Genomic DNA, 13,576 nt, shown 5'->3' on the forward strand with positions numbered 1-13,576 from the left:
TTATATCTACAAAATTTTAAAAAATCTATTTGGGCTTTTTCCTCAGGCATTTTCTCTTACAATTTTTCAAGAGTGTTTTTCTGGGCTGGGTGTAGTGTCTCATGCCTGTAATCCCAGCACTTTGGGAGGTCAAGACGGGCAGATCACTTGAGGTCAGGAGTTTGAGACCAGGCTGGACAACATGGTGAAACTCCATCTCTACAAAAAGTACAAAAATTAGCTAGGTGTGGTGGCATGCACCTACTCGGGAGACTGAGACAGGAGAATCGTTTAAATCTGGGAGGTGGAGGTTGCAGTGAGCCGAGATGGTGCCATTGCACTCCAACCAGGGCAAAGATCGAGACTTCATCCCCCTCCCCCAACAAGAGTGCTTTTCTGCATCTTGCATTTTCTAATTTATTTGGTGCTAAATTTATTTTGTCTTCAATTTATTTCCTTTGGTCTGCAGTCTCCCTTTTCATCTCGTTTTGTTGTTTTATCATCTTGTATTTGAGCTCTTATTTCATTGAATTTATGTTATTAAATAAGCTTATAACATGAAATCCTTGTTGGAATTATCTCCAGTATAATTAACTTTTATTTTCTTCTAGGCCTAGTTGTTCCTGTCTCTTTACAATTAATATGATATAATTTTCTTTTCACCATATGTTGGCATGGTTATTGTCTTAATTCTTGCTTATGCTGAAGCACTTTCATCCAAAACTTGTTTTCACTCTGATAACAATGTAGGTGAACCCTTGACTTCATTTTAGGCATGTGTGAGCCTAGTTTTCTTTCTCTCCACACCACAGTTTAAGGTTTTGGTGACATATTTTAGGTAAATATGCTCCTATATTTTTAAAGAGTTTAGGGTGCAGGGATGGGACTATGTACTCAATATTAGAATGTGCAGGTTTTATGTTATTAAAAGTCTGCTCAAGGAAGTTTCCTACCTGGTTGGAACTGAATCACTATGCACGGGGTAATGACCCATGCTTTATATAATGTGGTCAACTTTGTTGCAGCCCTCAAGCCTTCCTTTCTAGCAGGGAGACTCCATTTTACAGTGTACTTTCCAACATTTATTTGCTCAGAGACTATGGGGAGCAGAGGTCTCCAACCCCCGGCCACACAGTAGGAGGTGAGTGGCAGGCAAGCGAGCAAAGCTTCATCTGTATTTACAGCTGCTCCCCATCACTTGCATTTCTGTGTGAACTTCACCTTCTGTCAGATCAGCAGCAGCATTAGCTTCTTATGGAGAGCGAACCCTATGGTGAACTGCACATGTGAAGGATCTAGGTTGTATGCTCTTTGTGTGAATGTAATGCCTGATGATCTGTCACCCATCTCCCCCAGATGGTACTATCTGAGCAGGAAAACAAGCTCAGGGATCCCACTGATTCTACATTATAGTGAATTGTATAATTATTTCATTATACATTACAGTGTAATAATAGAAATAAAGTGCACAATAAATGTAATGTGCTTGAATCGCCCTGAAACCATCCCCACTCATCTCCCCAGTCCATGCAATAATTGTTTTCCATGAAACTGGTCACTGGTGGCAAAACAGTTGGACCACTGGTAGGAAGGATTGAAAGTTGTATCTAGTTAAGTTAGATTTGCTGGTGTTCTGCTTTAACAATTAGACTGTAAAGTTTATGGCATCCTGTTGTCTCTTTTTTGCCTGCTGGTTGATGATAAATTTTTATCTATTTTGTCTTTATTTTTTATAGCCATATTGCTTGCAGTGTAACTTACATACGATAATATGTATCTATTTTAAATGTACTGTTAGACAGTTTTAACAGATATATACACCTGTTTGACTCCATCACAAACAATATACAGACCATTTCCATCCCTCATGAAAAGTTCTCTTATACCTGTCTGGAGACAATCCCACCTCTCATTCAAAGCCCCAGGAAACTGCACGTCTGCCTTCTGTCACCATACATTAGTTTTATCTTTTCTAGATTTTATATAAATAGGATCATATATTATGTACTCTTTCACACCTGGCTTCTTTTACTCAGAATGTTTCTGAGATTCATTTATGCTGGTGGATGTATCAGCAATTCATTCCTTTTTATTGCTGAGTAGTATTCCCTTGTGTGGAGATATCACAATTTATTTATTAATTCACCAGTTGAAAGACCTTTGGACTGTGGGTTTCTGGATATAATTTAGAAAGCCACAATGAACATTTTCACAGTCCCTATATAGACATACGTTTTCAACTTTCTAGATTAATGTTCCACGTGGAATCACTGGGTTGTACGCTAAGTTTATGTTAACTCCATAAGACTCTCAAAATGTTCTTGAAATACTATTTTTTTTTATTCCTACCAGTAATGTGTAAGAACTCCTGTTACTCAGTATTCTTGGTAGTATTTTGTATTTTCAGCATTTTGCATTTTATCAATTTTAATGTGTATCTAGTGGTATTTTCTTATGGCTTTATCTTCCATTTTCTTTCTGACTAATGATATTGAGCCCCTTTCCCCTGCTTATTCGTTATTGTAAAGCAGGTTTACTGTGCAGGTTGTCTGAGTCCAGTAAGACAGAACACACTTATACACAACAAGTTACATTAAATGGGTTTATTGCTTACAGATAGGCAACGAAAACAACAGAATCCTAGAATTTATTGCAAGCCAGTTCTCCAAAGCTCAGGAAATTTGCATGGAATGGATGGAGCCTCTACTGTAAATGTTCCAGTTGCATTGCAACTGAGAGACCTTGAAAAGCAGCCCATTATTGGTTTTATATCCCAGGGCTATGTGAGATTCTGGGCTAAAGCATTGAAGGACACTGTTTCCAGGGAATCTCTTAGTTGGCTTGGGATGTGATAACAAAGTAGCTTAGACTGGGTAATTTACAAGGTACAGAAAATTATTGCTTATTGTTCTGGGGGTGGGAAAATCCAAAATAAAGGCACCAGCAGTTTCAATGTCTGCTGAGGGCTTGCTCTCCATTTCCAAGATGGCACCTTCTTACTGTATTCTCACAGGGTAGAAGGTACAAGTGGAAGTTTCCCTCAAGCCTCTTTTATAAGGGCACTAATTCCATTCATGAGCGTGGAACCGTCATGACCTAATTACTTCTTCAAGGCCCCACCTCTTAATGCACTGCAGTGGAGATTAGATTTCAACATGAATTTTGGAGGGATATGAACATTCAAACCCTATTGAGGGGTACTGGAACAGAACCTGGGCTATTCCAGTCAGTCCCTTCCTATCTCAAGATGTTGCATTTCCAGCGCATTCTGTAGTTATTCTTGAGAGCTATAAGCAAAAATGAGAATGGATTGGATTGGTCCAAGGCCACCAAGAGAATTATCCTGAAGTTTTATATGTATATATACACACAGATATATACATATATATATATGTACATATAGGGGTGTGTGTGTGTGTGTGTGTGTGTGTGTGTGTGTGTGTGTGTGTATACACAGTCAGTCCTCTGCTTTTACAAATGCAGAACATGGGTTCTGCATCCGTGGATTCAACCAGCTTCAGATAAAAAAAGTTTGGAAAAAATTGCATTTATATTGAACATGTACAGAATATTTTTATTGTCATGATTCCCTAAACAATGTAGCATAATAACCATCTACATGGCATTTACATTGTATTAGGTATTATAAGTAACCTAGAGATAATTTAAAGTAGATGGGAGGTTGTGCATAGGCTGTATATAACTACCACATCATTTTATATAAGTGTCCTGAACATCACAGGTTTTGCTATCCTCAGTCCCCCATGGATACCAAGGACAGCTATGTATTTCTTTTAATTGTTTATTAGAATTTTTGTTCATTGTTAATTGAATTGTTTTCTTATTATTGAATTATAAGAGTTCTTTATACTTTGGATGTAAGTCCTCTGTTGAACGCATGTTTACAGATCATTTCTCCCAGTCTGTGGTTTGACTTTCATTTTTTAGCTGTATTAATTCAAGTTTGTTTCATAATTTTTTTGTTTGTTTTGTGCTTTTGATATCCTGGCTAATAAATCTTTGCCTGCTCAAGGGAAGACTTCCTCCTGTTTTTCCCTCTGAAAAGTTTACAGTTTTAGCATTTACATTTAGGTGGATCCATTTTGAACACATTTTTGTGTGTAGTGTGAGGTGAATTCAACATTCATTGTTTTTCATATAGCTATCAAGTTGTTCAAGAACCATTTGATGAAAGAAAACTACCTTTTTACTATTGAATTACTGTAGAATATTTGCTGGAAAATTACATGTCCTTATATTGGTTCTTTCTGGACTTTCTATTCTGTTTCATTGCTGTATGTGGTTAGCCTTACTTTAAAACCACACCTAATTATTATAGTTTTATAGGAAGTCTTAAATGTAGGTCTCCAAACTTTGTTATTTTTTCCCAAAATTATTTTGATAGTCTAGGTTCATTCTATTTTCTCATATATATAAATCAACTTGTCAATTTCATTTAAAAAAAAAGACCTGCTGGGATTTGATTGGGATTATATTGAATTTCTGTGTAATTTGATAGAATTAATACCTTAACAATATTGAGTCTTCTAATCTATGAACGTGGTATGCCTCGTCTCTTATTTACTGTTCTTTCATTTCTCTAAGCACTTTTTTTGTGGTTTTCAATATAGAAGTTTTGCACGTTTTGTTAATAATATGGTTTTTTTTAAAAAAATATATTTTTTAAAAAATTCTTTTTAAAAAAAGAATTTTCTGCTAATTCTTTAATCTCAGTCATTTCAATATCTTGGAGTATTGAGTGATTTTTCTTCTGGTTAAGATTCACATTTACCTACTTGTCAATGTGTTTAATAATTTTTGACTAGACATAGATACTGGACATTATGCACTTGGTGTTAATTAGTAGTAAGTTTGTTTTTATTTCTTTAAAGAGCCTTGTTAGTGTGAGTCTAGAATAGATATTTACTCTGTGAAGTCAACAGAAACATTCCACTCTGGCTAGTTTGAGCTCCAATGTCTGCTAGGTCTATACAGGTTGTTCTGGGAATTGTTTAGATTACAATCTTCTAGTTGTTCACTGCCCAGTCTTGTGGATTTCTACTCCAAATATAGTTGACTTATTGCTTAGTCACTGATTCAGAGGATCCTTATACAGATTTTCCCTCTGCAGTAGTCTACCTTGAATATTCAAGCTGATTCAGACTTCTTTAACTCTGGTTTTCATCTCTTAACGTATTAACATCGTCATTTTCTGTTTCAAAATCCCCTTTCCTGAATTATGGTCCAGAGAATGCTTCTAGGTAGAAAGCTGGGATAAGCATAATATTCAAACACCTTATTTGTCTCCTTTATTTTGGGGATCATAGTTCTGTGCTATTTTCCAGTGTCCAAACCAACTGTTTCATATGGTTTGTTGATTTTTTTTTTTTACAGCAAGTTGGTTTCAGTTACTCCAACATGGCCAAAAGTAGAAGTCTGTTAATGAATTTTTGTTCCTTTTCCTAGTTTTTGATCACATGTTTACTTGCTTGATGGATGGAGAGTCTGTGATATAGTTCATTTAGTTATAAGTACATGAACACTGTTTCTTGGTTAAATTTTCCATCTGTCTTCCTTTCTCCTCTTTCTCTACTCCCAAGAAAGACACTAGCAATAAAACTTTTAAAACAGGAGTCCAGAAAGCCTCAGATAAGAAATACAGCCACAGATTATCTTTCTCCATCTACTTTTCAGTTTATGTGGAACAGGGGGACCAAGTATAAAAATCATTAAACTGTTAATATTTCCATTGATCAGTTTGAATTTATAAGAATAAATAGCTTTATTTTTCAGTTATAAATTAAAAATTACTCTACCATGGTGTACTGCGGTAAACTTTTCTATCTTGTTAGAAAAAATTCTCAGAGTTTAGATGGAATTTACAAAAGAAAATTACCCATCAATATTAAAGCACTGTTTTTTATTGACTACAGTCATATATATAAATACCATTCATTTACATGCATGTATGGATAGACATTTACACATTGACAAGATATGCATAAATGTAACTGTTTTTATTTCTATAACATTCCCAATTATTTCTAACTAATCCCTGGTCCCAGTAAGAGCAGAAATACTTGCTACTTCAAGGTTACCTGTTTCTGGTTTAAAGCTTATTCATTTTGAAAAAAGTATTCAGGATAAATATTCACTTCTTCTCTCTGCTCTTTTCTCTAGAGGATGATCTAGAAGTGTATAGGTTAGCGATGACAAGTAGGATGTTTACTAGTATAAAGTTATTACAGAACAGGGGCCTAAACAAAGTCAGTAGGAGTGAAAAGGAGATGATAAATATGAGACAAAGATGCCATCTCAGAAACGTTGGTGACCACATCCCCAGATCACCCAGCCACAATCATTCTGTCTCCAACATAGGAGCCACTGGGCTTGCCCTTTCTACGTATCTGTTCTAAAAACTGACCAATGGGATTACACCTCTTCTGTCATTTCATGTTGGGCAAACTCAATAATAGGCAATTTAATAAATTATTATAGCAGCAAGGCTTTTAAAGATTTCATCAGTGTATAATGATCACACTATTCACTCTTACCGGCAAGGCTCCAGAACATTCAGAGGCTTTAGGCCACCTGAATACTCTAGTGCCACCTTGTGGTGTTTTAGATGATTACAGACTGATGACTTTCCCCTGGCATTTCTCTGGTTATAAAATTGATTTTCTCTTTTTCAAATTAGGCATTTTATCTTTTTGCAAAGTAAATTTTATTTTTAATATTTGACTTAAAATTATCAATAGATACAGCTTTTAGTGCATCTAAAAGGACACTGTATGCAAATATAACTTCTTTCAAGTCAAGTTTTTGCCTTATGCTAATTCTTCCTTGTATCTCTATACAAGTTGTCACAATATGTTTAATTTTAAAATGCTATGGATTTTTTAGGTCATAAAAATATGTTTAATGCTAGATATGTTTAATGTAATGTGATGCTGATTACTCTTACTTTATGGTGCTTAACTTCAAGGTCTTTGTATAAAATAATGCATTTAAAACTCAGCAAAGATATATTGATTTTAATTAAAGGAAACTAGAACTGAAAAATATAAAGATCTGCAGATATTACCTATTTTTCTCGTCTCACTTATATGGAGGAAATAATTCAATGTTGACATTAAGTATTTACCTTTATAACTCCAAAAAATTAATAAAGAACTTTTAATTTACTTAAAAAGATGATATTCAATGTGCCTGAGTGGGTTATGTATGTCAGAGAGGGAGAGAGAGCAATGACATAAATAAATGATAAACTTGTGAAGATTGGCCAGGCGCGGTAGCTCACGCCTGTTATCCCAGCACTTTGGGAGGCTGAGGCGGGCAAATCTGAAGGTAAAGAGATCGAGACCATCCTGGCTAACATGGTGAAACCCTGTCTCTACTAAAAAAACCAAAGGAAAAAAAAAAAGCTGGGCATGATGGCACACACCTGTAGTTCCAGCTGCTCAGGAGTCTGAGGCAGGAAAATAGCTTGAAACCGGGAGGCAGAGGTTGCAGTTAGTCAAGATTGTGCCACTGCACTCCAGCCTGGTGACAGAGCGAGACTCCGTCTCAAAAAAAAATTGTGAAGACTAAATATAAGAATGTATATTTCTCAGCTGAGATTATTTGGTAATTACTAGAAATTACTGGAACATCTTGGGATGTTATGGGTGCCAAATACTCCCCAGTCGCCACGATAATTTCCTGCAAGGTCCATGGATTAACGCAAAATTTTGTGATATACCAACATTTACACTTTTCCCTTTGTCAGTAATCAATAATATAAAACTTACATTTAATGAAAGGCAACACCTGAAAAGTAATTTTTCAAGCAGGTCATGTCACTGTTGTGATTTTTTTTTCCTTTCTTGGATATTTAGCATGTGTTTTTTGGAGTGGCAAGTGAAGGCAGAGTGTATTGTATACACAGTATTTTTCTTCTCAGTACATTTTTAAAATTTCAACTTTTAGGGATGCACGTTCAGATTTGTGACATGGGTACATCATGTGAAACTGAGGTTTGGGGTATACCCAGGTAGTGAGCCTAGCACCCAATAGGTGGCTTTTCAGTTCTTGTTTCCCCAGTTCCCTCTCTCTCTAGTAGTCCCCCGTGTCTGTTTTTCTATCTTTATGTCTGTGTGTACTCAATGATTAGATCCCACTTATACATGAGAACGCATGGTTTTTGGTTTTCTGATCCTATGTAATTAACTTAGGATAATGGCCTCCAGATGCATCCATGCTGCTGAAAAGGACATGGTTTCACTCTTTTTTGTAGCTATACAATATTTCAATACATGGTGTATGTGTACCACATTTTCTTTATCCAGTCCACCTTTGATGAGCACATTGGTTGATTCCATGTTTTTGCTATTGTGAATAGTGCTATGATGAACATACGAATGCGTGTGGTCTTTTTGGTGGAACGATTTATTTTCCTTTTGTATATAACTAGTAATAGGATTGCTGGGTTGAATGGTAGTTCTGTTCTAAGTTCTTTGAGAAATCTACAAACTGCTTCCACAGTTGGCTGAACTAATTTACATCGCCACCAACATGCATTGCCTTTTCTCTGCAACCTTGGCAATATCTTTTTTTTTTTTTTTTTTTTTTTTTAACATTTTAATAATAGCACTTCTGACTGGTGGGATGGTATCTCACTCTGGTTTTATTTGGAATTTTCTGATGATTATTAGTGATGTGGAGCATTTTTTCATGTTTTTTTGGCCTTATGTATACCTTTAGGGAAATGAGTAATATTTTTAAAACATTGATCAAATCACATTTTTTTTGTATTTATCTTCTCACTTAGCTAAGCCAAAACAGAGCAGCCAGCAGGGATCAGGCTTTTCTAGTGGAAGGATTTGAACTTTCCATCTCTCACAGTATCTTTTAGGCACCTGCAGTTTTCTTGATGACAGCATTAGCATTGTACTCTTCAGAAATGAATGATTACCAGTTAATTTGTTAACTAGAACTAAAACAAGTTAGTGTAGAATTGTGAGATTCTGTGAAAAATTTCTGAGACAAAATTATTTATTTAAAATTTGACCAGGCATGGTGGCTCAGGCCTCTAATCCCAGTACTCTCGGTGGTGGAGGTGGGAGGGTTGCTTGAGCCCAGGAGCTCCAGAACAACCTTTGCAACATAGTGAGAAGCCGTCTCTATTAAAAAAGTAATTAAAAAAAATTAATGCCCATCTGCTACTAAAAAAGTAAATATTCTTTGAAAAGATTTTATTTGGTACATTTCTTCTAGTAATTGCTGATGAGTTCATTAACGTTTTGCATTAGGTCAGCTATGTGTGTGAAAATGACTAAGTGTGAGATCTGTTTTAGGATGTTGAAAAAGTAAAGGAAACGCGTAGTGCATTTGTTCTGAATACGACTAACGATGCCTTTTAAATTCAGGACCTGGCCTTTCATTATCAAAAGCCCCAAGCAGTATAAAAACCTTTCTTTCATGGATGCAATGAATAAGTTTAAATGGACTAAAAAGGAAGGCCTCTCCTTCAACAAGCTGGTCCTGGGCCTCCCAGTGAACGTGAGATGTTCCAAGACAGATAATGCAGAGTGGTCGGTAAGCTCTTTTTAAGCTCTGACAACACAGATGGCACATTTTATCTTAATCTATTACAGGAAAACCTAAGGAGAAGACAAGTATCCATAAATCCAAGGGTCCAGTTGCATTTTAATGTCTGATAATTTATTTGTCCAATGATTACTTGGGTTATTTTTTCAATCATTTGTTCAATGATTACTTGACTGAAAACTCCTCATTCCACCCTCTTTCAAGAGATAAACTAGTTCTAAAACTAACATTGGGATACAGCAGGAATAGGCTGGAATGAGTGCTGCAAAAAGCAATAGAACCTGCTTTGTGTTCTTTTCCAAAGGAGTGCCTGGTCTTCTTTGCTGTTTCCTTCTAAACCCTAGGTTTCTGACTCCCCCAGTGTGTGACTCCTTTGGTAACCACTCCTGCCCCCTACAGAAGTGTGGGCAGCTGAGCATGCTTGGTCACTGCCCTGCTGTAAATCAGATGCTCATTTGCATTGTTTGTGCTTCCGTTTTCAGATTCAAGGAATGACAGCATTACCTCCAGATATAGAAAGACCCTATAAAGCAGAACCTTTGGTGTGTGGCACGTCTTCTTCCTCTTCCCTGCACAGAGATTTCTCCATCAAGTTGCTTGTGTGTCTTCTGCTAGTCAGCTGCACGCTGTGCACCAAGCGCTTGTGATCAAAATCCTGTTGGACTTGACAATGTTTTCTATGATCTGAACCTGTCATTTGAAGTACAGGTTAAAGACTGTGTCCACTTTGGGTATGAAGTGTGTGGAGACTTTTCTTCCCTATTTTCCCTCCCTCCTTTTTTCTTTCCATGTTACATGAGAGATGTCAATCAGGTTCTCTTCTCTTCCTTAGAAATATCTGATGTTACATACAGACGATCAATAAAATAAAACTGGCCTGACTTAAGAGAACCATTTTTTAAAAATCGGACTATCACGTGGGAATAAAATAATTCTTTATTTCCTACTACATTCTGTTTTATTTAAATACTCATTGTTGCTTTTCACTTTTTGACTTGACCTTTGTATTTCTTTTAAAAATGCCTTTCTTTTATAAACGGGACTACTCTTCATTCCCGTTTTCTTTTCCTTTCTTGTTCTTCTAGTGTGACTTTCCAGGTGTAACAACAATTCTTCCTGTCTTTAACATTGTCCAGTTCTGGTTTTTTCTGTGAATTACCATTGGGCCCCTTACCTCAATGCTTTATGTTGATGCCCACTCTGGTTCCCTTGTTTAGCTGAGCCTGTTGGTACCCCAAATGACCCCACACCATCTTACTCTTTTTCACCTTCCCTTTTTAGTGCTGACCAGTTGAGGTTTTCTTGAGCTCTGTCACTATCTGAAAAGAAAGAGGCTATGGGAAACATAGAAATGGCGTGTATCAATAACTGATCATAGGCTGAGGAGAAAAATGTAGCTGGCTGCAAACCCTGTGCTGTGAGGGGACTTGTATGAGATTCCAGGTCAAAGACCGACCATGCGCGCCAGTGCAGGAGGGTGTAAGGTCTGAATAGTTCCTTGCCGACTGTTGGGTGACACATGTACCACATACTGGCTCAATTTAAGTCATGGTTCTATTGTAGATTTATTTTTATATTCATTGATAAACTACTTAAAATTGTCACCAATTGAAACTCTTGCCACTCGTTTGGTTTTCTTTGTGTAGCTCCGCCAAATCTTGTTTTATGTCCTGTCTTCATCTCTTAAGCTAAATCTGTTTGGATCGTATTAATAAACTAAATGAAATTACACTTTTGTGTGGTATTTTATGTGCCTCTTAAGAAAAGTAAGGGATTCAGTACTAGTATTCTCAGTAAAAGTCAATTAAGAATGTTGCATTTTTTTAATTCCATTTTGAAGTTCTTTTGGCTCTACAATGTCTTCAGCACACACCACACTGCTTTTTAAACAAATATGCTTTGGAGTATTTTCTTCTTGATTCTTTAGAACTTGTACATTTGATGAAATGCTTTTAATATTTATGAGGCATATTTTAAGAGTTTTCTTTTTATTTTATAAGTGCTATTTCACATTCCATGAGTTTCCATTCAAATATTTATATGAGAAATATAATTCCAAACACTCCCTATTTGAAATTTTATGTTTATTTTTACTTCAGAATTTCTGAATTTGAAGTATCAAAGTCAAAAGATTTCCTCTTGAGATTCTGTAATATTATATTTGTTCTTACCGAGAACAAATGTTCAGTAATATTATATTTGCTCTTGGTAAGGAAGGTGAACACACCAGCTAGAAGAGGGTAAACTGCTTTGGAAGCTAACATTTATGGAGCCAGATCAGGAATCTGTATTTCCATTGATGTTACTAAGAAGAAAGTTGACCTTTTATTCCCTAGAAATTCTCATGAATATATGTGATTTCAAGGAATTGACTCTATTTCAAATTAGGATAGGTTATCTCTTGTAAGTTCTATGGAATTCTGATTATATTTTAAGTCATTTGATCTTACGTTGAGCACACCTTAACAGCCGGGCTTTTTATTACTTTTTCAGGGAGGCTTTTAATTGCCTCCCTGGATTAAATAGCATCACCTGACACCTGGGCTATCAGGCACAAGTGCCCGAGACTTCGGGAAGAATGAGGTCCCCAGGTACGATGGTCCCGGGTTGGACTGTTAGGTTCAGAGGGTGTGGGGAAGACATAACTGATGAAACCAATATTCATCAGTGCCGTGTGAAATTAAGGGTATCCGAGGTGATCATTTTTTTTCTGAAGGGGGCTCAGGCAGAACCAAAGGAGTCCTGGCAGTCATAGAGTGATGTAGGCAATACAGGTAGGCATATTAAGAGTTTTGAACTTTGTTCCAATGGCTCCAGAGGCCAATGATGGGTAGCAAACAAAAGGACATTTGGAAGCAGTATGTAATGGCCCTGCATAATTTGTTCAGCCAAACTCATTATTGGGTATAAAAGCCATTCCCATTTTTAATATAGTATTGCTGATTTAACAGCTTTGAAATTAAAATATTTTTATATCTCAGCATTTTCTTACATTTAGGTTATAATAAATGGAATTACAGAAATAATCATTGCATATTTTCAAGAATTTTGATGAAATATTGCCAGATATCTTTAACTTATTTTCAAATGGTTTGGAAAAATATCTATCTATTATCTATCTAGCTACCTATTTGTCTGTCTGTCTGTCTGTCTGTCTGTCTATCATCTATCTGGCAACTGTCTATGTATCTACAGAGGATGACATGTGAAATGTAATAATGGGTGAGTCTGATTGGAGAACATAAGATTTCTTTGTACTATTGTCACAATTTTTTAAGTTGGAAATTATTTCAGAATAAAAAGCTAGAAATGCAAAGCACATCATGAGAAATCCAGCTACAGCACAGTGATCCAGGTAGGTTTTCTTCCCTATGCAGTACTTCTACATTTTCAGGTGGCAAAGAGAGAAACTGGGTGGTGCTTACTCTCCAGATGCCCCTGGGTGAGGGGAGAAATGACTGAAAGATTGTCAGTTCTGACTAAAGATAGGATTTGCTTCCAGCTTGAAAAAAAAAAAAAAAAAAAACGGAGGGCTTGAGGGACTGAGGGAATGAGGAAAGATTCCAAAAACTAAAAAAAAAAAAAAAGGAAGAGGTCTTGCAGGCTGGGAGTCATTTAAAAATACATAATATTTATTTTGCCCTCCCCCGATTATAAACCTAATGTGTAATAATGTCCATTTGCTAAAGAAAATTTAGAAAATTATGATAATTTTAAAAAACAATAAAATCTGTTAATCCCATTGCCCAGATAATAAATACAACCTGTTAATAAATAAAAATAAATAAAATCTGTTAATCCTATTGCCGACTTTTAACTTTTACATCATATGCTTCTAGTACATGCTTGTGAAGGTATGTATATTTGCGTGTATTCATTTATAGGTAGAGAGATAGCAGGTAACAGTAGCTTCTGAAACAAATTCCAAAATAACAATGCTTTAACACAAGTTTATTTTGTATTCAAGTAAGTGCTCAATGTTCCTTGTTGTGGTGATTCTGGGACCCAG

The 13,576-nt window shown here is 36.0% G+C and overlaps 1 protein-coding gene across 1 annotated transcript in view; it reads left to right on the top strand.

Annotated features, from left to right (window-relative positions):
* MOXD1 (monooxygenase DBH like 1) overlaps positions 1–11,181 on the top strand; it is a 108,817-nt gene extending 97,636 nt beyond the window's left edge. The window contains exons 11-12 of the mRNA XM_032274758.1: positions 9,387–9,555; positions 10,050–11,181. Coding sequence (XP_032130649.1) covers positions 9,387–9,555; positions 10,050–10,214 — 334 coding nt within the window. The 3' untranslated portion in view covers positions 10,215–11,181. The remainder of the gene's footprint in view (positions 1–9,386; positions 9,556–10,049) is intronic.
* The last annotated feature ends 2,395 nt before the right edge of the window (positions 11,182–13,576 follow it).

Source organism: Sapajus apella, unplaced genomic scaffold, assembly GCF_009761245.1.
Source record: "Sapajus apella isolate SASKATOON/1434 unplaced genomic scaffold, GSC_monkey_1.0 scaffold6, whole genome shotgun sequence".
Taxonomy (NCBI): domain Eukaryota; kingdom Metazoa; phylum Chordata; class Mammalia; order Primates; family Cebidae; genus Sapajus; species Sapajus apella.